Below are 23,505 nucleotides of genomic sequence, written 5' to 3'. Positions count from 1 at the left end.
TACTATGCCAGAGATAATGGACTGGGGGAAGTTTGGACATGAATAATGCCTAGTTCAAGATGCTATGATTAGCAATAATTTCACAAATAAGCAAAAAAAACTAAGTATTAAAAAAAACCCTAAAATTTGCAATATTTTGTATATCTTCAACATTTGCCCTAAATAAATTTGGTCCCTATTACTACAGACTAGCTCATGATTCCATTGTCAACCGAAATCACATACCCGTCCAGAACATTGAATGAGCCTATACTTAAACCTCTTAACTTTTTATTTCCTTGTTTTCAGAGGTCTAAGGATAGGTGCACTAATGCTCTGGAAGGGTAAAAGGCACTGCCAGTGAACCTTAATTCTTCACTTACAAAGTTTTGGAGCAGTGAATTTTCCTTGTTTTTTTTAGTAGATGGCGATACTGAGAGGACCATGATTTTGGGGGCGGGGAGGGCATAAGAAGGCTTCCTTGGAAACTTACTCCCATTCAGCTACCAACTCTGCCTGTCTCCTGTCCCTTCCAGTAGGGCTGGAGAAGCCATGGGAAAAAGAGAGAAGGTGGTGACTGATGGGCTATGAAGAGCATGTCTACCAGCAGGAAGCAGCAAAACAGAGAGGAGGGAGCCCCAGATTCCCCCTCAGAGGGAAGGAGCTCTGCACAACCTTCTACAGCAGAGGTATGAAATGGTTCAGTCATCTCAGAGGGATTTCTCAAATCAGTAAGAACACCTCATGAAGATGAACAGAGGCTGATATAATAGCTCTGAGCACTTTTGTCATAGACTGACCCATTCATCTTAAAGTACCTTCTCCTCTCCCCTCTCTCAAAGTCTATCTCAGTTCCTATTGTGGACTACCAATTTCCCAGACAATTTTGCTTTGCAGGTAAGCTTTAGAAAATTTTCATTACTGCAGTCAGCTCTTTATCTGAAATCAATCCTGAGCAGATACCACCAGTTTGGGATGGATCAGAGCCATAGTTTGAGGCCCAAGTGTGTACAGGAAAAACTATAAGAATCGTAATATTTTCATGCCATGCATTTTTTAAGGGAGCAGTATCTCAGAAACCCCTTGTTCAAACAACCTCAAAATTAGAACCACTAATCCTACCCTGGACACACCATGAGGCACAGTAGTTTGCAAATAAGTGTGTACATTTCTGAGTATTTAGAAAAATCGCATTTTAAACAATAAGCTAGTCTCATCCTTACCCAGTGTGGAGCTACTGCCGCACTATAATAGCAAGGTGCTTTTCCCTGTATCTCTCTCTATATTGCTCAACAAAGAACAACTCAGGCAGGTTTAAACGAGGCAATAGGATGAAATTAGGTAAAGAACAAATTAGGCTGAATATCAGAAAAATACATATATAACAGTAAGATCTATGAGACAATGGAATAACCTCTCCAAAGAAATGGTGGAAGCCCATGGTTTGAAGTCACCAGAGAATATACTGTAAGGAACAGTCTTGTACTAGTCAGGGTTAGGTGGGCCAATTTTTTTCCCCCCCAATTTCTATGATTCCATGAAAGATCAAACACTGGGTGAAATTCATCCTCCTGGGGCTAGCTCAAGGCCTCATCACCAATTAGGTGCTACATTAGCCCTCAAAAAAGGGCTGGCTTTCTGTAAAAAGGTGAATGTCACCAACACAAAAAGGTACACTCTACATTACTATGCCTTGCAAAATTAAAAAGCCCTATTGAGGACAAAGTTAAAAGCAACATATCACTAACATAAAACAAATATTTTCCCATAATTATTACTGAGACCAAGTTTACGATTGTGCCCTTTCCCCTAAAATATATATTGCACTGAAAGCATGCGGGCCTGACCTACCCTAGAAAATTAAGTTAGCTCAACTATGTCATTCAGGGGTGTGAAAAAACCACACTTCTGACTGGAGTAGTTAAACCAACCTAACCCACACTGCAGATAGTGCTAGATCGACAAAAGAATTACCTATAATGACGGGAAACCCCCTCCCGTTGGTGTAGGTAGAGTCTACACTGAAGCGCTGCAGTGGCAAGCTGTGCCTCTGGAGCATTTCAAGTATGGACAAGCCCATAGACTAGGGTATGTTACACAGCAGCATTTAACACTACAGCATAAATTCACATATACATCTTTTGTCTGTGATCCACCCTAATCTTCATTTGTTTTCTTCTATTTTATGATACTACTTAGGAAAGATTACATGAAAATACAAGATATTAGTAGTCGGGATCATGTTCAACTTGTACCATGCATCACAAACTTGATTTTCAGCCCCAGCAAGTTGATCAAGCCTGCCCTCTACTGTTAACTATGGTAAACTGATTTCTGCTCCTGCACAATTATAAGCTCCATGTAAAGAATATAGTTTATTTGATCCCCTAAAATTAAAAGCACATCTGATCCTAATGAAAATAAAAGAAAGGAAACTTAATCTATTTCATTCCAGTCTCTCAGATATCAAAATGTTCTCTTCATTACAGCAGCCTTGTTTCTACTGATTTATGAGCAACTTTCCAGTTGGGATCCTGAGCTGAAGGATGTTTGAAACAGAACAACCCACCACAGAAAGAGAAACATACTAAATAAGAGCAGCTGATGAACAATCAAGCTAGAGATCATACCTCATCTCCTTCTGCTGCTGGTTTTCCTTTGTGCACAACACCTGTTTCAAGATCTTCAAAATCACCATACAGTTCTTCTGTAAATAGAGCAGCCAAGAAATCCGCAAGTTAGCAACATTTTTGCACTGCTCTGTAACACTTCTAAGCTCTTGTATTTTGTGCATATTTATTTCTCACTAATACTTCACATTTTGATTGCTGTACAGATTTATCACATTTTCTTCCCACATTCTGTAGAAAGTGAGTGGCAGCCCAGCTTTTCAGTAGCTCTTCCTTTTTCCTTTCAGTAATGCACCATCAGCAACTTTCTTCACACATCTCCAGCGCCTCAAAATTCAAGTGAAGTTCTAGCAAAGCCCACATGCCTTGTCTCCCTGCATCTCTCAGAGTGAAAGCCACACAATTGGAAAGAGTGAAACAATTCTTAATTTTGACAGCACCCTCTCATTATCTCTGCCTCAACACTGCCCACTAAGTTATCAGCACAGCAACCTGAGCCTCCGGCTTCCATCAGGATGTGGAGGCAGAGACTGCAGGGAGAGCAAAAATCTAAAATGGATCCAGTAATTTCAAGAAGTTTAAAAATAAATGGAAGTTTGCTCTACAAAAGTTATCAATATTCTAAGTTTGCTTTGGAGATAATATAATCATATTTGAAATTAAAAACAGTATCTCCATAAATTCGCCAACACTAAAATCCCAACTTTTCAGCAAAACAAAGTGACAAGACTTACTTTCTGCAAATAGGGTTTCTGTTCATTTCAATCCCCTCTGTACAAAAGGAACAACTAAGCACACCTACAAAACTGAAAGCTGATTATCTATGAGGGCTTGGCTACACTTGCGAGTTAGAGCGCATTAAACCAGCCCCGAGCGCCCTAGCTCACTACCCATCCACACTGGCAAGGCACGTAGAGAGCTCTGACTTCACGGTTAGAGCGCTCCTGGCACTACACCTCGGTAAGAGGATTAACGCTTGTTGTGCCTTGGCTGGAACGCCCAGGCGTCAGTGTGAATGAGGTGTTGCATTACTGAGCTCTGATCAGCCTCTGGAAACATCCCATAATCCCCTTAATTCAAGTGGCCACTCTTCTCATTGTTTTGGAATCGCTGCAGGAATGCGGATATGCCCTTTGAAAGCTCCGTTTCTGACAGCCGGCATACTTATCTGCTCCGAGACAAAGCAACTATTACCTGTGGAATGCTGTTTTTGAGAGAAAGAGAGAGAGAGAGAGAGGCGGGAGATCTGCGGCTGTCTGAACTTGCAAGACAGCATGCTGATATGCTCTCCCCCCCGCCACACACACACAAACACACTCCCTGTCACATTCCACCTCACCCCTACCCCCCATTTGAAAAGCACGTTGCAGCCAGTGTGCTTGTAGCTGTCAGTGTGGACAGATTGCAGCGCTTTCCCTACTGCGTTCTACGAAGGCTGGTTTAACTCAAAGCGCTCTACATCTGCAAGCGTAGCCATGCCCTGAGTGTAAGCCAACCAGCCTTGAGTGGGGATTCTATTTTCTATTCTATATGATAGACAGATTCTATATTCAAAGAGCGTAAACTGTTCCCCTCTCTCGATCTGCTATTTCTCTCCTATTTGTGCACAGATCAATACCAGCTATAGTAATAAAAATCAGTTAATGCTTGCATAGTGCTTCAAATATGTAAAATAGGTAGAGAACTTGGCAAGGGTGTTACTAATGTAAAACATTTTTAAATACATAACAGAATTTTGGGTTAAATATTAAGTCACAGCATTTACTAGAAGTTTTTTCTCCATTACTCATATTCCAAGAGCATCAGACGTACCATCTTCCTCCAGCAGTTTTGCTGCATCTTTATCTGCTTCCCACTTTCCTGTTACAAAGCAGTCTTGAATACTGTTCATAACCTGTAAAATGAAAGTGTTACTTGTACACTTCTCATGACTACGATACACTTCAACAGCTGACACATTTTGTCTGTAATACTTGTTCTGGCTTAGAGAGACAGCTTGCTCTCAGCCCATTTGCTATCTACATCACAACACAACTATCAAAACTGTCTTCCTTGCTGGCAACCTCCACAGAGAGGTGGAGGGGAATGAATTAACCTCTCCCTACCGCCAGAAATCATCCTGCCAGAAAAAGGCAAAAGCTCATTAATGTGAGTCAGCACATTAACGTGAGTCTGGGGTAACCATTTAGTGAATAAATAAGATGACATCAGTCATCACAGCAATCCATCCAGCATCTTTCACTAGCATTAAGTTTACTTACTTTCATTTCCCCTTCCTATTTAAAAAAACAAACAAAAAAAAAAAAAAAACAAAAAACCTAATATCCTGTTTGCGTGTAAATGTCTCTGGTGAGGACAAAGAGGAGATGAGAATTTCTGAAGAAGACACATAAGCAGAACTGTCTGTAATTCACATGGGTTAGTTTCATGTCTCCATGACATATCAGCAATTCTTTATAAGGGAAATTCAAGACTGGTGTAAGTGGATACATACTGGAAGTGCTCCTAAGAGTATAGAGTGTAAGAGTTGTCTCTCCAAAAGCAATACCTCATCTAAATCCCAATCCTGGGGGGTTTCCACTGGAAATTTGGAGCAGTCAAGGGCATTAGCCTTTTGTCTGGATTCTTTGTCAGGACGGCTAACGTGGAACAGCCCTCCAAGCTCTTCATCAGCATCATCCTCTTCATCGGCATCCTCAGCCACTAAATAAAATGCCATAGTTAAAAGCATCATCTGCAAATCATATGTATTTATTAAATTAATCAAAAACCTCTCTTGCTCCATACATCTTTAAATGTCTGATGTAGTTTGAGGAAAGAGAAATTAAATCATAAAAGTGGTTTATGCACAAGTGTATTAGTAAGGAGACCAGTGTTCCAACTTGTATTAAGAAAGCAGCAAAACTAATACATTGTTTGATTCCCTTATAGAGCAAGCAGCAGCAAGTGAATTATTCTATATTGAGATCAGAACCCAAAGTCAGGTCTTTCGTTGAAGAGATAATTAGACGGGACATGACTGTGGGAAAAATGTATTACACATGTCAAATTTCACATACTTTAAACAGAAAAATCAGGTGCTTCGTGGATGATTGGATTTATCTGAAAAAATCTGTTCTTTGATTAAGCAACTGTGACGTCTTTGTTTGCTCATGTAGAAACTGTTTAACACAAAATTAATAAAACAAAACAAAACCCAACCTATTAGAAAAAAAGCTGTATTTCTCCAAAACCAAATCCCATTTGTTTTGTACCAGTCTGTAAACTGCTAACACTGGGTTTGTGAATGTATTGGTAATTTCTTAGGGCATTATACTGCAAATCTTAGTATGCAGAACTCCCAGTAACGTCAACAGGAGTTGTACATGTCGAGGGGACAGTCTCTTGCTTGGAAACGTATCAGTTTATTAATTAAACAGAGTGCATACATCATGTAAATGACAGCTTTATCTTCACTTTAAACCAACTGCCCGATTCTTGACAAATCATCATCATTATCTTAAAAAATACATTTTATAACAGACATCATAAAATTAACCTTATTCATAGTTTGAATGAACACTTCCTCACCTTTCGAAGAATGCTTGGTTAATTTTAGACAAAATTCATTTAGGACAGCAAAAATCTCACATGACCAAACAGATCATAAAAAACCAGTTGCCAAAATAGGTGGTATGTGTATAGCATCTACTACTAGATTTTTTTTTTTATTTTAAAAAGATGAGCTTAAATGTTTTGGGAAAATACTATATACCAAAGGGAACTCAATACTCTTTCTATCCACCTGGAAAAATATTGCTGTATCTCAAAAAGGAAGGACCCAACAAATATATGTTTAGCAAGCCTCGGGATAAATACTAGGTCAAACTAGCATAAGATATGTTTAATTAGGAAGACAAAATTATCTTTCTTATGATATGGGGGGTATGTAGGAAAACTAAACATGAACTCCTGTTACCAATAAGGAGAGTTAATTCCAGTATTTCCTCATGCACCATGGAAGAGTAGACTCCAAAAGCTATGCCTAACTAATATGCCTATGATTAAAAGGCTATACAGGGATCAGAGCAATAGCATCATGAGGCTAGGAGAGAAATTTACACTTACACACATGGGATTTTTACCTGTTCCATAAACAAGTTTGCGAAGGTTGGGAGCAGACTGCTGTTGTCTCAGAAAAGCTTCGGCTGCCTTTTGGGTAAGGTCTTCCTTCCACTTAAGTGCACCTGAAAGCGAGGGGAGAAGAACTCTATAAATTCCTTCTCCACTGGCAGGCAATGCATTAGACTAAGGGACCATCTGCACTAGGGAGAAAACTTAAATAGGGAGTCAATTACAATATACTTAAAATTGGTAGATAGGATCAAGACTTTATACTGGTTACGTGACACAGATACACATGGTTGGCTCTAATTTTTCATCCAGTATTGTAACATACTACTGTGATTTGGTTGGTTTTGCGGTGTAGACAGTTCCTAACTTTTGAAGGAAAAAGAGGAAAAGAAAGATTAGGACCAGAGCCTGCAGATTCAACTAGACTATTTTCATCATTATAAATTCACCACTGACATCTGTTAATAAAATCACTGAAAGGTAGTTTACTTTTTCCAAATGCAATACACAAAAGTTTCACTTTTTTGAAAACATATCACAGTAAAGATAACAATTCTGCATGTCTTTAGGGCCTTTGATCAGAGAACTCTCTAAAAGCTAGGTATTATCAATTTTACTGTCAGGGAAATTGAGGCTTAAGCAGAGAATCAATGGCTTACAAAGGAATATAACCCAGGTCTGAGATGCAGTTTCCTGCTCTAGTTACTGGACAACAATGCTTCCCAAGAAGAAAGAGAGACTCTGCCTGCAGCAATGAACATTATGCCAAATGCACAGTAAAGGAAAATGAGAAATTTAAAATTTACCTGCTGTGTCTGCAGAAAAGTCATTTTCTTCTCCATACTCCTCTTCCTCTTTCAGTAGATTTTCAACATCCTCCTCCTCCTCCTCTACAGTCTTCAATTCAGCCCATTCAACACCATCTACATTCTTATCTGGAGCACTCTGAATCCCTTTCCTATTGGATTCTTCAACTTCTAAGTCATCATTTGATCCTTCCTCTTCCTCCTCATCCTGGGAGGATCCTTCAGCCTCAGATTCAGATGCCTCGTCAGCTGTGCAGTTTCCAGAATCTGTAGTGGGAACCACTTTTTTACCCAAATGGTGATCTAGGTTATGATTCTCTCTTTGTTCTTTATCTTCCTTGTGTGGAAGTGGTGTGAATTTACTTATTCGTCTGCTTGAAGATTCAGAATCGCTGCCTGAACTTTCCTTTTTGTCACTTTCTTCTTCATCTCCATGGTCTTCTGCCTCTTCCTTGCTTTCATCAAGGTCAGTTTCCCCTTCTTCCCCTGAACTCATCTCAAGATCATCATCGCTATCAGCAAATGCTGGCAGTTCCACTGCAGTTTCTTCTGTAGTCTCCTCTCTTTTCAGACGCTTGGCACTTCTGAGACCTAGCTCTTGCCCTGGTACCTCTTTGTCACTTTCTCCCTCAATATCGTCACCATCACCACCTTCACCTCCATCCATCTCGTCCTCAGACATTTCTTCATCTTGTCCCTCCTCTTCATCACTTGCTCCATCATCATTTTCTTCTTCAAACATTGCCTTCCGACGTACTCTCCCAGTCTTCAAATCAATTTGTTTCTCTTCTTTTGGCATCACAAATCTGCTTTCCCAATGGAGAACAAGATAAAAAAAAATCAGTTGGCTTTAATTAAACATTTGATGTCACAAACAAATACAGAAGAATATTTTGGTGGTGTCACTCTAACAGCAGAAGTATGGCTACCTGTGCCATCAAAACAAGTAGCAACACTGTCTGACAAAAATCTCAGTTCAAGAAGCCTCATAGTGGTAATGTCGCAACTAAATTAGTGATTCTTCACTGTTATCCACTAGTTTAGACTGAGTGCCTGCATTAAGTTTTTGGTTTTTCACTGAAGATTATGATTGCCATTCTCCCAGGACCCTCACAAAAACTAAAAATGTATCACATGTTGCTATGCCAGTGAATTATTTAAAAAAAAATAATTGAAGAAAAAATGCACTGTGTTCAATGCTGATGGAGTCTCAATCCTTTCTAACTTGGAGAGAAGTACTGTTTTATATGGAGAAATAAATGACAAAAAAAACCTATTGCTGTATGCAGTGCTGTTGTAGCCATGTCCATCCCAAGATATTAGACAGACAAGATGGGTGAGGTAAGCTTGATTGGACTAACTTCTGTTGGTGAGAGAGAAGCTTTAAAGCTTAGGTCAGGTTTCCCATACACACTTTACTCCCAGGGGAATTCTGCATCTAAATATTCTGTGCACAATATTTTAAAATTCTGCATATTTTATTTGTCAAAACACTACAATATAATCATGCTAGTTTCAATTATTTGGCAATTTATTTCAAAATATCTGTCAGCAAATAGATCTGTAACAATATAGACAACAAAACAGATCCAGGAAATGTAGCACAGCTGGGGCTCCCACATTCAGCCCTGGAAAAAGGAAACATTTAGGTGGAAAACAGAAATTCTGCACTGAGAAATGGCGCAAAATTCCAGCAGGCATAACGCTTACTTTGGTGTAATGACGTCACTCAGGAGTGTGAAAAATCCACACCTCTGAGCAACATAGTTATACCGACCTTATGGTCCCTGCCCCGCCCTGTGTAAACAGCGATATGTCAGCGGGAGAGCTTCTCCTGCCGACATAACTACCACCTGTCGCAGAGGTGGAATAACCAACAGGATTGCGCTCTGCTGTCATCTTAGGGTGTCTTCAAAGTGCTACATTAGTGCAGCTGCACTGATGCAGCTTTTATAGTGTAGACCTGCCCTTATACAGAGTTGGTCTAACTACGTCACTCAAGAGTGTGGATTATTCACACCCCGAGTGACATAAATTTTACCAAAGTAATTTTGTTCTGTAGACTAGAGCTCAGAGTGTCACAGCTAAAGACAAGATGGAACAGATTATTTAGCATAATTAGTTAACACATATTTCAAGGGACCATTCAAGGTGAAGTGTCCCATCAACACTCCTGCAGTTATAGGAAGAAAAGGGGAAGGAACTTCCGAGGGAGGAGGGGAGGAGAGAGAATATGGGGTAGCAGATTATAAATTGTTGTAAGAAGCCTTAAAATCCAGTGTCTATATTCAGTCCATGAGTTTAGGAATCTAGCAAGACACTAAAAATCCAAGCTCATCATCAGAAGCAAGCTCCCCACAGACCAGGATACAACTCAAAAAGCGGCACCAGACGCTGCCAGAATAATAGATACAAAACCTGCAAACATATTTCCACTACTACAATGATCTACACCCCTCCCAAACATACTTTTCAAAATACCTGGGCCTACACATGCTTATCACAACATGTCATCCAGTGAATTAAATGCCCCAATAGCAACTGTGCCAGGTTGAAACCAGACAGACAATTACTATGCTTTCAAATAAACTCACAGGAAAATGATGCAAGACAAAAACACCTCATCACCTGTGGGTGAACACTCTTTATCTCACCTATCAGTCCTATTGCCTAAAGGAAACTTGCACAACACTTTCAAAAGGCGAGCCTGGGAGCTTAAATTCATAACTATGTTGAACACTAAACATCAAGGACTGAAGACACACACTGGATGTATGGCTTTTTACAATGATACCCACTAGCAACTCTCTATATTGCTGCTTTCCCACCTTCCTTTCCTCCCTACCAGAAGGGTGTTAATAGGCCACTTCTTGAATGGTCCGTTGAAATGTGAACTACTTATGCTAAACAATCTGTTCTACCTTGTATTTAGCTGTGACACTCTGAGCCCTGGGTCTACACTCCACTCCTGAGTGGCGTAGTTACACTGACTTAAGTGCTGGTGTGGACAGCGCTATGTCGGTGGGAGAGCTTCGGCATAGTGCATCTTCATAGTGCATCGGCATAGTGCATCTTCACCAGACACAATGCAGCTGCACCACTGTACGTGTAGACATGCCCTAAGCCAACAGGAGAAGCTCTCTCTTGTCGGCTTAGAGTGCCTTCATTAAAGCATTACACTGGTGCAGCTGCATCAGTGCCGCTGCACCAATGCAGCGTTTTAAGTGTATACCTGCCCCGAGTATGTTTCCCAGACCTGAAAAAGAGCTCTGTGTAAGCTTGCAAATTTGTCTCTCTCAACAACAGAAGTTGGTCAAACAACAAATATTACCTCTCCCACCTTGTCTCGAAAAACAAAACAAAAAACCGATCACACACACATCACATGCATCAGTCATCTGCAGCTATGTAGAAATTACATCCTAAAAACTTAATTAAAAGAAAGCATAGAGGTACACTAAAGGATCTCTTTATGAAATAGTAAGTTTATTTATTTATTTATTTATTTTTTTAAACAGCTTAGCTGTTTAAGCAAAAGTTAAAAAAAATTAAAATAATAATTAGCTGAAGGTGGACAACATGGAACATTTCAGCCTGAACGGTTAAAAAGAGTTATAAGCAACAGAAAACGGTCTTATAATGGGAGGTGATAAGCAATCTAATTGCAGGGTGGCATTACCAACTTCTTCTATAATTAGAAATATAATCCTATTCAGAACATTACTTTGAAGTCTCCAATCCCAGAGTTGCTCACACAAAGACCAGTGAAATTTACAACCATGATTACTTATCTTCCAGGACGAACTAAACTAAACAGAGAAAGTGCAAATAAAGCTTAGATTTCTTCTCCTCTTAAGACCTGACAAAAGAAGAACCTTGTATTGATTATCCCATTCTGAAAAGTTAATACCTAATGGATAATCATAATTTACCATGTCCAAAAATAGAAATGTCAAAAAAAAAAAAAAAACTAGATGCATATCTAAAGGTGAAAGCAAATATACCCGTTGTACAATTATTTCTCCTATAAACATCCATGCCCACATCCTGAAGCATCCTTACTCCCATGCCTACCCGTTGTTTAGTTGAGGTTGAATTATGTTTTCCACATTTAGGGGAGGACTGCTACAGAAGAGTAGGAAACTCTGCAACAGTGCTTTTTAACTCATAAAACAAGTTCAAACCCTGATAAAATCACTACTGAAAATAAGTGTGATGATCTCATCTTACTCTGGTTCTAATGAACGTTGGGAATAGTCATGAAGTTTAAACAGGTCTGCTTCAAGTTTTAGAGCTCCGTACTCCTCTTTCTCTTCTACAATAAACCTTTCCCAAACTCCTTATGTGCATGTGCCATGCAAGCAAGCCATACACCTTTAATATCAGCCCACTGAAACAGCTATTAACTAAGCTACACCAGTGGCCAAAGCTGTTAACTGTGTTATGCCTCTTCTAAATCAAGTTGTTCAGTCTCTCACTGCTCGGTAAAATTCAAAACTTACTTTTGGTTTTCCACATCTTCTGAACCTAATGGTTTGGAGTCCATGAAAAGAGACACTTTGCTTGAAGCCATCTTGACATCAATGGTGGAATGTGTGGAGATGAGGCTTTGGACTAGTTCATGATTCGGTCTCACTTCTTCCTGACAAACCAAAAGATTTTTTTCTGTTTAACAGATCAATTATACAAATGTCTGTTGAACTATCAACAATTTTTTAAAACTGCCTAAAATTGGGCAACAAGAACAGACTCAATATTAAACCATGCAAATTACCAAGATGGGCTCCTTACCAGTGTGTAAAAAAACATATTGTACATTTAACATTATTTTAACTCATGCACCATAATATTTGAAATGGTCTGAGCACAAGACAGAGAAAAAGTTCAAGCCCTGCCTCAGAGAGCAACTTCCTTGGATGAGATACAATCACTCTCCCTCAATTTCCCCACCTGCTAAATGAGACTTAATACATAGGCCCTGCTCTCAGGGATGGCATGACATTTAGTTAATGCTTGGTAAGTATCTGAAGAGAAATGAGCTATGTAAGAATTTATTATTAATTACTTCCTTAGCTGTTTTCCACAGCTTTTGAGAGAGGGAAATTGGGAAAAACAAACAAACTATTTTGTTTCTCAATCATTGTAGAAAGAAAGGTGGTTAAATAAGATATTTAAGGATAAGGATATGTTTGCATATCATTTAGGTTGATGTTTTAAAAACAAAACAAAACAAAAAAGGTTTCCAAGCACCATTGCTTTGCCTCTTTAGGCAGAAGCTATATTCTACTGGAGAACAGAGAACTCAAAGAAACAGACTTTCTCCTCACCTCTTCATCTTGATGAGCATGACTTCCACCAAGGTCAATATAAATGGCATCTTTGTCATACACTACACCTCCAACTCCTGACAGTGGGGCATAAATAAGTTTATCCTTCTCATTTAAGGAACGCTTCTTCTGCTGTTCAGGAAGTGCACAGGGGTCTGGCAGGAAACTCACATCGCTCACAGCAAAGTCCCCTACACCTGGGTTGGGGAACAAGGAAGAAAAGGATTTTGACAAAGCTCTGATTTAAAAAAAAAAATAAAACACAAACAAACAAAAACACCACATATATATAAACCACATGCAATACTTTTAAGACCTACCACTAGGTCTGGAAAAATTCTACAAATTAATCAGCTAGTGGACTATAAATCACAGGCAACTTACTCCTGTAAATATACACTTATCTTCGTTACTAACATCATCTCAGCATTGTTAAAAAGAAAATAACTTAAATCACTAAGTTATCATTAATTAGTATTCATTTATTACACTACATAATACTTTTCATTTTAAATAAGCCTAACTTACTTTTCGCTATTAACACTCTTTTTTTGCATTTCAATCATCCTAGAGATGGTAACTACACTGATCAATTTCATTTTCTGGTTTTCAATTATAGTACATTGGTTATGTTTAGATTTAGCACTGCAAGAAGATTTCTTACTTAAAAGTTTTACAAAATATTAATATTAAAATATTAACTATAGTACGGTGGTCTTTTACAGATGTAAACTATCCCTTTAACAGTAATAGCATTACAAGCTAAAAATCATCAAAATAATAAGAATTTTAAGAGATTAGATATATTACCTGGCATGTGAATTTGGCTTTTGTTTTTTAGGTATGCCCCTCTTAAGTAGCCATAAAGTGACACCTTTCTGTCACACTTTGGATTGACTCGAAGATCTTCTGGGTTTGTCAAGTCTTCCATTCTAGGGAATATCAGAAGAGATATTAGAAATATATTCTCTCAACTATCATCTCCCATAAAGAAAGTACTGAAGCAAATTACTGCGTTTGCTACATTAAACTATTATTGCAGCTTTATTTAAAAAAAAAAAAATCACAAACATCGTATAATCTCATTTTTTGACATTTCCACTGTTTGATAATAGGAACACAATAAAAGCACACTGTCATGTTAAAGTCTTTTTTTTTGGTTAAAGATTCTTGTGTGTTGAATATTTTAGACGATGATTTTATTTTTAAATGTATAGCATTTCATCTAATACTAGATCTCTGAAAGATTAAGTGTGTGTTCATTTGGGGCATTTCTCCTTTCTCTGGAGGCAGAAAGTGAAAACAATTGAATCAGTTTCATTTTTGTTTATAGTCACTTTCTAGTCAATTTCACTTTTAGGCTCTCATGCACATTAATGTTAAGCTAACACCTAAAACTGGAACTGGAAGATTTAGAGAATATTTTTTCTTCTTTTCCCCAAATGTGCTCTGTACATTTCAGAGAACTTTGTCTATCATCTTTCTAAGTACTTCTCTGACCACATCACTTAAGCATTGCCCCAGTATTTAAAAGCAAAAACCAAAATGTCTGTTTCTTACTTCTTTCCCAAATTGCAAGAAAAATAATCTGATCAGTTCATAGGTATTTCCCTCCCCTCATTTATGAGTAAATGGGACTTTGAAAGAAGCAAGGCTGGTTTGTTTGTTTTTTTTTTAATTGATTTCTGTTAATCTCTTCCAAGAGCTAGCTAGGTCCAGCTCCTCTGAAAGTACAGTCTTCAGAAGCCACAAACTTCCCCTCCCCCTTTTTGTAGACAGATGCATTGTTCCAATGGAACCTAGCTGTTGTGTGAGATCATGGACACAGAAGGAGAGACAACCTCTCAGGTGGCTAGAGCCAATCCCATGGAGAGTTTTGAAATTCAGGATAGAGACCTTGAAGTAGATTCCGTATTCAATGGAGAGCCATTCCAGTGATTAGAGATCAGAGTGATATGTTCACTATCTGCTGTTAAACTATTGGGATGCTATGGTTTCAGAGAAGTTCAACATAATCACGCAGCAATTTTGTTTAAATGTTTTATGGACAGTGTTCAAATATCCTGTAACATTCTAAAGATACATTTAGTGCCTTAACCTACAAGTCTGTGAACAAATCAAACTTGCACTGAAGTCACCAGGCCAAGTTTACCACTGACTTAAGTGGGCTCAGCTCCACAGAAGTCAGATGGCAAATTATTAAAACTGATTTTTTAATTTAGTGGGGTTGCACTCATTTATAGCAACAAAGACTATGCACCAGCTGCCACAGTAATGGATAACTCTATAAAATTCTAGCTACATATTAAATTGGTCATTTGCATGCCCAACAGTTACATAACTGTGCTATTAAAATGCATTTTTTCCAGAACTGTACAGGAACAGAATTACACCATTCCCTCATACTGACATTAGTGGAGCTGCGTGGATAAACTTACATACACAAGATTGAAAATACACCTCTTACACCACTGATTTCCCCTCATTTATGTCAGTAATAAAAAAAAAGAGATTAAACTTTAATTTAACCATCATCAACTGACTGGCTGTTACATTCTTATAAAAACAGAACTTGGGGGTGGGAGTGCAGAGGACAAAGAGAATTGAGGAAGAAAGAAAACCACGTACCTGTCTGCTAGGACATATGGGTGAGATGTCTGCCATGTAAGTGGACGGAATTTCATAACAGAGATAAAGCGTCCCAGATTATGAATTTCCTGCTTTTGGTACTCTCCATGTACCATCCCAGAGAGATAAAACAGTTTGGCACCCTAAATCAAATTTATATTAAAAGTTTAACAAAAACTTAGCCCAATTAAATTCCTACCTCATTAAAACTAAAGCAAGAGACTGCTTTCAGCAAGTTACAATTGCCTCCAATAGATTTGAGTTAACTTCTGTTATTATCTCCCCTCCATCAAGGCAAAAAATTATCCCCAACAATTTGGCACCAGGTGTGCAAGGCTCACAACAGCAGCAAAGACTTGCTTTTACATCTATTAAAGGGCAGATGTATCTTTCACAGAAATCATGTCTTTTTTCAGCAGCAGGCACAACACAAATACAGAAGCTACATAATATTAGCATTGTTAGACACCACATTAAAGTCTGCAAATGTGGCTTTTATGAATTTAGGATTTCATCCTGCAACCCCCTACCCACATCATTACTTGTGTGAATGAGTACTGGGCTCTAGTGCTGTAACAGATCTATTGTTTGGTGGTAGAGCTCAATTACACAAGTCAATTTTCAAGAAAGAGAAAGATTGTATAATCTGAGTCTCAATGCTAAATACTACGCTAGCAGTGTCTTGTCTTTCAGTAACATTTGTTAACAAACAAATGCAGTACATTTAAATACTTGAATATTTTCCCCACCCCAAATCAATTTCCACAGTTCAAACATTTATGAAAAATAACTGTTTGGTGTTATACCTGATATACTTCTGTCCAGAATCTGTGTTTTAATCTCTTTTTGGTCTTCTTTAACTGTTTGTTGTTCTTGAAGGTATCCAGGTGGGTAAGGACACCCATGATTTTGGGAAACCCATGTACTTGGCAGATGTTCAAGAATTCAAAGGTTTCCATCTCAAATCCAAAGCTGGCATCAATGAGCATAAGAACCTGAAAGTGAATGAAAACAATTTACTCTGGTGCTATTGAGATGCCCTCATCAGCAACTAATTTAATAGTCATGCTTTTAAACAGGATCCATCTCTTCATCTAGTCTGTTGTTGGCTTTGATAAATTTTTAATCTCCAGGAGTCAGGCAGTCTCCCAAGGATTTTCACACAACCTAGTGAGCCAATTGTGGCCTTTTAAATTAAAAGTTGTGTCTTAAGCCCTTCTTAGTTTAGAGAAGGCTAAGAAATCAAATCCTCTCTCCTAAATCTACATATAATTTATAATTTTTTCTTCACTTTGTTTCCCCCTCTCCATAAAAATTACAGGAGGACAAAAAAAACCAAAACCAAAAAAAAACAAACAAAAAAAACCACACCCCCACAGACAAGAGTCAGAACAAAAGTCTCCCCCTGGACAATCACCACCTCCCTCTTCTGCAAAAAAAAGCGTTAGTCCCAGGAACGAGGGACAGATCCTTATTTAGTTAAGTAGCCTCTTACTGCTCAAAACAGTAATGAAGCTCTTTGAGGAGTAAGATAATACTTAACAGGAATAAGAGTATCAGAAGCTGGCCCTCCTCAACTAACAAACTTTATCCCCTCTTAAAATATGCAAGTCTGAGCTTTTATCAATATTTGCAGGAATGTCTGATTAAATTAGTAAAGATAAAGGCCCTGATTGTTTTGGGTATCTGACAAATGCAACCAAAGATTAGGTTACCTCAAGAGACTACTGCTGTAATGCCTTAAGGGACTAGAGCATCTAAGATCATAAACAGGTCTTTGGTACAAGTGAGGTAAACAAACTTCCTTCATATGTTGCAATTACTTTAATGTGTCACAGAGATGATAACGGAGCAGAACATTGACATTAGGATAATCGGCTCCTGTAGTCACATGAACATGAGGCAAAGCTAATTAGGTCCTCAGCAACAAGGAGCCTACGGCCTTGTCTACACTAAAGGGAAAAGTCGATCTTAGCTACCCAATTTAAGTTACATGAATAGCGTAACTCAAATCGACGTATCTTAGATCTACTTACTGTGGGGTCCACACTACGCAACGTCAATGTGAGACGTTCTCCCGTCGACTCCCCTTACTCTTCTCGATTAGGTGGGAGTACAGGAATTGAGGGGAGAGCGATCGACAGTTGATTTAGTGAAGACCCATTAAATTGATCGCCGAAGCATCGATCGAATCCTCCGGTAAGTGTAGACAAGCCCTAAGATGCAAAGGAATTAATGGCTTATGGCTCCATCAGTAACTAAGTCCTCCTAACCTTGTGACAATCAAACTGGTATAATGCTTCTCAGCATCATATACATTCATAACCTCAGGCATATACCATATCTATTATTTATGTTTTACATGCATCTCATTGACTCAAAGAACACGTATGCAGTAGAAGACTACTGAGATTAGCTGGTCAATTCAACAATGGCCAAAAATAACCCCACAATCAACTATCAGCAAAAATATATTCCATATCCACCACCTCAGCCAGAAAATCTGAGTAGACAAATCAGCTTTGCACCCTGTCCTGAAGATCAACAGACTCAGATATGCTCGACCAAAGAGGAAGGTAAATTACAGAATTGATGCTCTCATCTGAAAACACTCTGACTGCAGCACTCAGACCTTCAAATCCAAGGTTCACCAGCTAGATGCATAAGATGAACCCAAATGATGTAGCAGTATGTTTCCCTTTCCACACATCAGTGAACAATCTGATCATTGTAGAATTTTTTCTTCTATTAGAGTTCTTTGAGGGGGTCAACAAACATGTGAACATGGGTAATCCAGTGGATATAGTGTATTTAGCCTTTCAGAAAGCTTTGACAAGTTCCCTCACCAAAGACTCTTAAGCAAAGTAAGCAGACATGGGATAAGAGACTGGTTAAAAGAAAGAAAACAAAGGACAGGAATAAATGATCAGTTTTCAGAAGGGAGCGAGTTCCCCAGGCGTCTGTACTCGGACTAGTGCTGTTCAACATATTCATAAATGATCTGGAAAAAGGGGTAAACATTGAGGTAGCAAAATTTGACAGTGAGGTGATGACACACAATTACTCAAGATAGGCAAGTCCAAAATAGACTGTGCAGAGTTACAAAGGGATCTCACAAAACCGGGTGACTGGGCAACAAAAAGGCAGATGAAATTAAATGTAGATAAATGCAAAGTAATGCACATTGAAAAACAATCTCAACTATATACACATACACATACACACACACACTCAAAATGATGGAGTCTAAATTAGCTGTTACTACTCAAGAAAGCGATCTCTGAGACATTGTGGATAGTTCTCTGAAAACATCCACTCAATATTCAGCAGCAGTCAAAAAAAGCTAACAGAATGTTAGGAACCATTAGGAAAAGACTAGATAAGAGAAAATATTATAAGCTTTTGTGAGCTATAGCTCACTTCATCGGAAGACAGAATACTGGGCTACATGGACCATTGGTCTGACCCATTATTGCTATTCTTATGTTTTAACAAACCATTTCAAATGTCAATAGGGCTGAATTGGAATTTGTTTAGCGTATAGTTGCTGTTCCATTTTGGTTTCTTAAAGAGATTTTTCATTAAGGTTCAGAAGTGGAATGGGCAACAGAGGGTCAGTAGACGTTCAAAGGCAGTTTCCCCCTTGTTACATCTGGTCAAGTCCCAGGGACTGCTCCAGAAAATTAGGCCTTTTAGGGACTCCTCCTGCTCCTACTGAAGTCAAAGGGAGTTTTACCAGTGACTGCAATGGGAGTAAAGATCAGGCCAATAATCTGTAGGTATGATCTAGGCAAAGGTATTATTTCCACAATTGCTGCCTTACCAAATCTGCAACTTTAGCCAGATCAATCATTGTGTTAATGTCGCATCCACATTCAATAATGGTCAGCCTACGCCTTTTACCTGTGAAGAAAATGCAAATTTAAGGAAAAACAAAAGTGAACCAACTAAAGTTATTTTATCTTAACCTCAATGGTCTCAGCTATTTCATCAATTCTGCTACAATACTGTGTTGATACAGTTGACTTCCCTAATTAGCCATGCTTGCATGTTGGAATGCTACTCAGATTTATTTATTGTGAGGGCTCATACCAAGTAATGCTACCTTTGATAGATAAATTTATTTCCCTATGAAAAATATCCAACAGAAGAGCAGCCAGGGAGATTAAATGGACAGAGACAGCAGAATTTTAAATTCCTGTTGGCTTTGTGCTGATTTATTGTGCAGCTGTTCTCCTGGATTACAGGTTGCTCTCCCATAATAGAAGGGATGGACTAGATTAGCCAACATTTTCTTCCCAGTTCAAACTTCTTAAGTGCCTAATGATAGGGGGGCTGGGAGCACACCCTGGTTCTTCTGGTTGGCTGATATTCCCCATTTTATAAGACCCATTTTTCAGTTGCTTGTAACTGTGCCAAACTAACCACTTGGGCTGAAATTTTCCATAATTATTCAATATCATTTACAGTGGTAAATCATAATGACAATCAGTAGTCACTGGGCCAGAAAAAGAGTGAGAACAGCTCTCTAGCCTGGTGATTAAGGAACTCAGCTGGGATGCAGGAGATTCAAGTTCCAGCCCCTGCTCCAATGACTAATTAGTTATAAAAAAGTAAAATAGGAGAGGTGAGGGACACTTGCCCCAGGATATCCATAACCCAGTGGTCAGGGCACAGTCCTGCAATATAGGAGACCCAAATTCAAACGTTCAGAAAAGTCATATCTGACCAGGCACGAGGCAGGCACTTGTAATCTGGTTCTGACAGGTCCAGATCAGGTTGCAAAGCTCTATTATGATAGTCTGTTATATGATCATATACTATTTTTGCCACAGGCCTTCGGTCTCACTTGGTGCACAGGTTAGCCCTGTTCTAGGGATGGAGCACGACTGAGTAACGAAGGCAACAGTTATCTATGGGTAAGGCTACGTTTTAGTCACGGGTATTTTTACTAAAAAAGTCATGGACAGGTCACAGGCCATAAACAAAAATTCATAGGACTGTGACCTGACCATGACTTTTGCTAAAAATACCCACCTTGACGGAGGCCCGTACGGCTGCTTTGGGGAGGGGGAAATCCAGGGATGCCACAGGCGCTGAGGCATGTGACCTGGGACCCCCGCTGGTACTGGGGGAGAGGGGGGCTGGGCGGCAGGACATAGCCTGGACCCCTGCTGGTGCTGGGTGGGGGTGGCGCGGTTGGCGGGATTGGTGGGCAGGACTTTCCTACCCAGCTCCGCGTCCCTGCAGCTCCTATGTGGCAGATGCAGGGGCCAGGGCAGGAGCTCCGCTACTTCCGCCACAAGTGCCAACTACCGCAGCCAATGGGAGCTGCAGGGGCAGGGCCTGCGGGTTCAGGCAGCATGCAGTGTGGAGTCCCTGCCTAGGAGCTGCAGGGGGGACATGCCAGTGGGAGCTGGGGACACACACACACACCAACCCCTAGCCCTGAGCCCCCTCCCACACACCCAAACTGCTGCTGCTGGCCCAGGGGCTGCCTAGCTTGGGCAGCCCCTGAGCCAGCACCAGCCACTCCAAAAGTCACAGAAAGTCATGGAATCTGTGACCTCGGTGATAGACTCACAGCCTTATCTATAGGATCCCTGTTTCATTTTTACAGAAAGCAGGTGTGTATTGACTTTGCTGGAGGATTACAAAGAAAGGATAATGTTTAAGGCAGTTGAATGCAGCCCCAGAGAACTGGCTTTTATCCCCACTTCTACCACAGAGTTCCTATGCAATGCTAATCAAGCCACTTAAACCAAACTATTCACAAGTAGTCATCAATTGTGTGTTCCTCACTTTAGGTGGCCTGACTGAAGACCAAGGGTTCCACACTTGCAAAAGTGCGGAGAACTCAGCTGCAACTGAAGACAGCGGGTTTAGGATTTTATATGTTCAAAGCACAAAGTACTTCAAAAAATTAGATCACACAAATTTCAAATTGGGCACCCAAAAATCACTAGACACTTTTGACCTTATTCTGTGCCGTAGACAATACCACCTGGTTCCCCTCACCTCACAACAGTGTTGTGAAAACAACATTAATATTTGTGACGGTTCAGATACTATAGTGATGAATGCCACAGAAAAGTCCATGAAGAAATTAAGGATTCTGTCGTCAGAGCAGGGTTTGAATAGCATGTAGTAAATAAGGCCTGGTACTACACACTGAACGAGAAGAAAACAAAATACTGATTAGCTGATCATTAATTGAGCACCATCCAGCCTGTGTGCTGAATGAAATGGGGTCCTGTGGAAAAATTAGTACACCGGACCCTTGCTAGAATGCAGGATTTGGGATCCATGCGTGGTACCGCTTTACAGCAGGGACCGCGTTAAAATGAATTCCAATTAAAGTAATTAAGTTTGAGATTCATGGCCGCGACCGTGTTATATGCGAATTCATGCTATATAGACGCGTGTTCTAGCGACGGTCCAGTGTATATGATCATATAATTAAAGACTATCATAATTAACATGCACAAAGGTTGGATAACTTTAATTATGGCATTTCCTAACTTTTGGGTGCTTGATTTTGCAACTTTAATAATATTCTTATAACAGTTTTTGTATGTGTAATGTATAGATGAAATTTGTTAAAAATTTATAACAAGGAAAGTATCTTATTTTCTTAAGGCACAAGAAAGCCACGCATCTGCTAGGAAATATTTACCTACTACTGTTACAAACAACATTTAAAATTACTGTAATTGAAAAACAGGAGAAACGTATTTGCTTACTTGGTGCATTTGATATCACTTTGTGAATAGTTTGTCAATTTCTCACCTTTGCTTGTGTTTTTCCACACAGCAACAGGCAGAGACAAATTTTTAAAAAGAAATTGGAAAGTGTGATTATAAAACTACAAAAATGGGTAAGAGGAGTAGTGCCTTAAACGACTTTTAACTCATTTTTTTAAAAGATATTTTCAAATTGACAGTTTCCTTAGATTACTGTATCAATATATGCTGCCTGCAATACTTTAAATATCTGAGGTCACAACAAAATGTATTGTGTGTGAGAAAACATGCACATGTACTAAGATCAAGTCACCCTTCTGTTTATCACTATTTATCCATATCCTACATATTGTGTATCAAACAACAATTTGTTCCTTGTATTTTTTGTTCTCACCTGATACGATCGTTACAGGACCTCGTATTTCAATCAATTTTTGCCTCGTAAAGTTCCTAATTAGACATTTTATTAAAGTGCTCTTCCCAACTTTTGGAGGGCCAACCACCACCACCACCACAGGAGGAGGCTCTAAGGGAGTTCGGTCAACTACCGGAATGTGATGCTTTTTCGTCTTCAAATCCTGAGTCCTATTTATGAAGAAATTCATAAAAAAGTTTAATGAGAAGTTACGAAAAAGCAAGAACACTTGGTTTAAGGTGCTAAGTGTTTCAAGGACTCATTCTCTTAGGTGTAATCATTAAGGACTCAGCTACTCACATAGAAATGCACAACTCCCATCAACTAAGGAACTAACTAGATTTTCCCATAACGCAGACAAATTCACTAGTACTGCATGATAGACTCATTTAGGCCCACACTACTGCCCCATTTATAACAGAGAATAAATATATTGCGGTGTGGCTATGGTAAACCATGTTAGTTGTAGGAGCATGTCAGAGACTGATTCACAGAACAGTTCTCTCAGCACCTAAAAATGAGTTTGCTGGGGAAAACAAAATTATCAAGCCCATCATGCTCTAAAAGAATCCACACCTGTGGAAGGTTCTGGCCATCCGCACAGCAGACTGGACCGCAAAGGCTTTTGGGTTTCTCTTCCGAGCATCCTCATCATCTCCAAGTCCTAGATCATTCAGATGACGTTTCCTTTTTTTGTCAGCCTTTGGCCCACTGTGCTTCTTATGGTGCTTCTTCCTGTCCTTTTCCTCCATCTCTTCTCTCAGGGATCACCTGTCACCAGTGTCAAATGGATTGCCTTTGTCAATGATACAGAGCATAGCTGGCATATGGGGAAAAAAAACCACATACTTATTATGCAACATA

The 23,505-nt window shown here is 39.3% G+C and overlaps 1 protein-coding gene across 10 annotated transcripts in view; it reads right to left on the bottom strand.

The window, feature by feature from the left end:
• The window catches only part of BMS1 (BMS1 ribosome biogenesis factor), a 39,750-nt gene that overhangs the window by 14,143 nt on the left and 2,102 nt on the right, over positions 1–23,505 (bottom strand). For 6 of the 10 annotated variants that reach the window (XM_043518569.1, XM_043518567.1, XM_043518575.1 and 3 more), the window contains exons 2-14: positions 23,218–23,461; positions 22,621–22,811; positions 19,307–19,386; positions 16,290–16,478; positions 15,484–15,626; positions 13,666–13,787; positions 12,856–13,052; positions 12,031–12,170; positions 7,529–8,337; positions 6,734–6,835; positions 5,158–5,312; positions 4,422–4,503; positions 2,610–2,686 (exon numbers count right to left, since the gene is read on the bottom strand). In XM_043518569.1, the coding sequence (XP_043374504.1) occupies positions 2,610–2,686; positions 4,422–4,503; positions 5,158–5,312; positions 6,734–6,835; positions 7,529–8,337; positions 12,031–12,170; positions 12,856–13,052; positions 13,666–13,787; positions 15,484–15,626; positions 16,290–16,478; positions 19,307–19,386; positions 22,621–22,811; positions 23,218–23,393 (2,463 nt within the window). In that variant the 5' untranslated portion in view covers positions 23,394–23,461. The remainder of the gene's footprint in view (positions 1–2,609; positions 2,687–4,421; positions 4,504–5,157; positions 5,313–6,733; positions 6,836–7,528; positions 8,338–12,030; positions 12,171–12,855; positions 13,053–13,665; positions 13,788–15,483; positions 15,627–16,289; positions 16,479–19,306; positions 19,387–22,620; positions 22,812–23,217; positions 23,462–23,505) is intronic. The other 4 variants (XM_043518571.1, XM_038410269.2, XM_043518572.1 and 1 more) reach the window with 1 other exon arrangement.

Source organism: Dermochelys coriacea, chromosome 7 (assembly GCF_009764565.3).
Source record: "Dermochelys coriacea isolate rDerCor1 chromosome 7, rDerCor1.pri.v4, whole genome shotgun sequence".
In the NCBI taxonomy this organism is placed as follows: Eukaryota; Metazoa; Chordata; order Testudines; family Dermochelyidae; genus Dermochelys; species Dermochelys coriacea.
The sequence above is the reverse complement of the archived record's forward strand: the minus strand, read 5'-3'. Positions and strand labels throughout refer to the sequence as shown.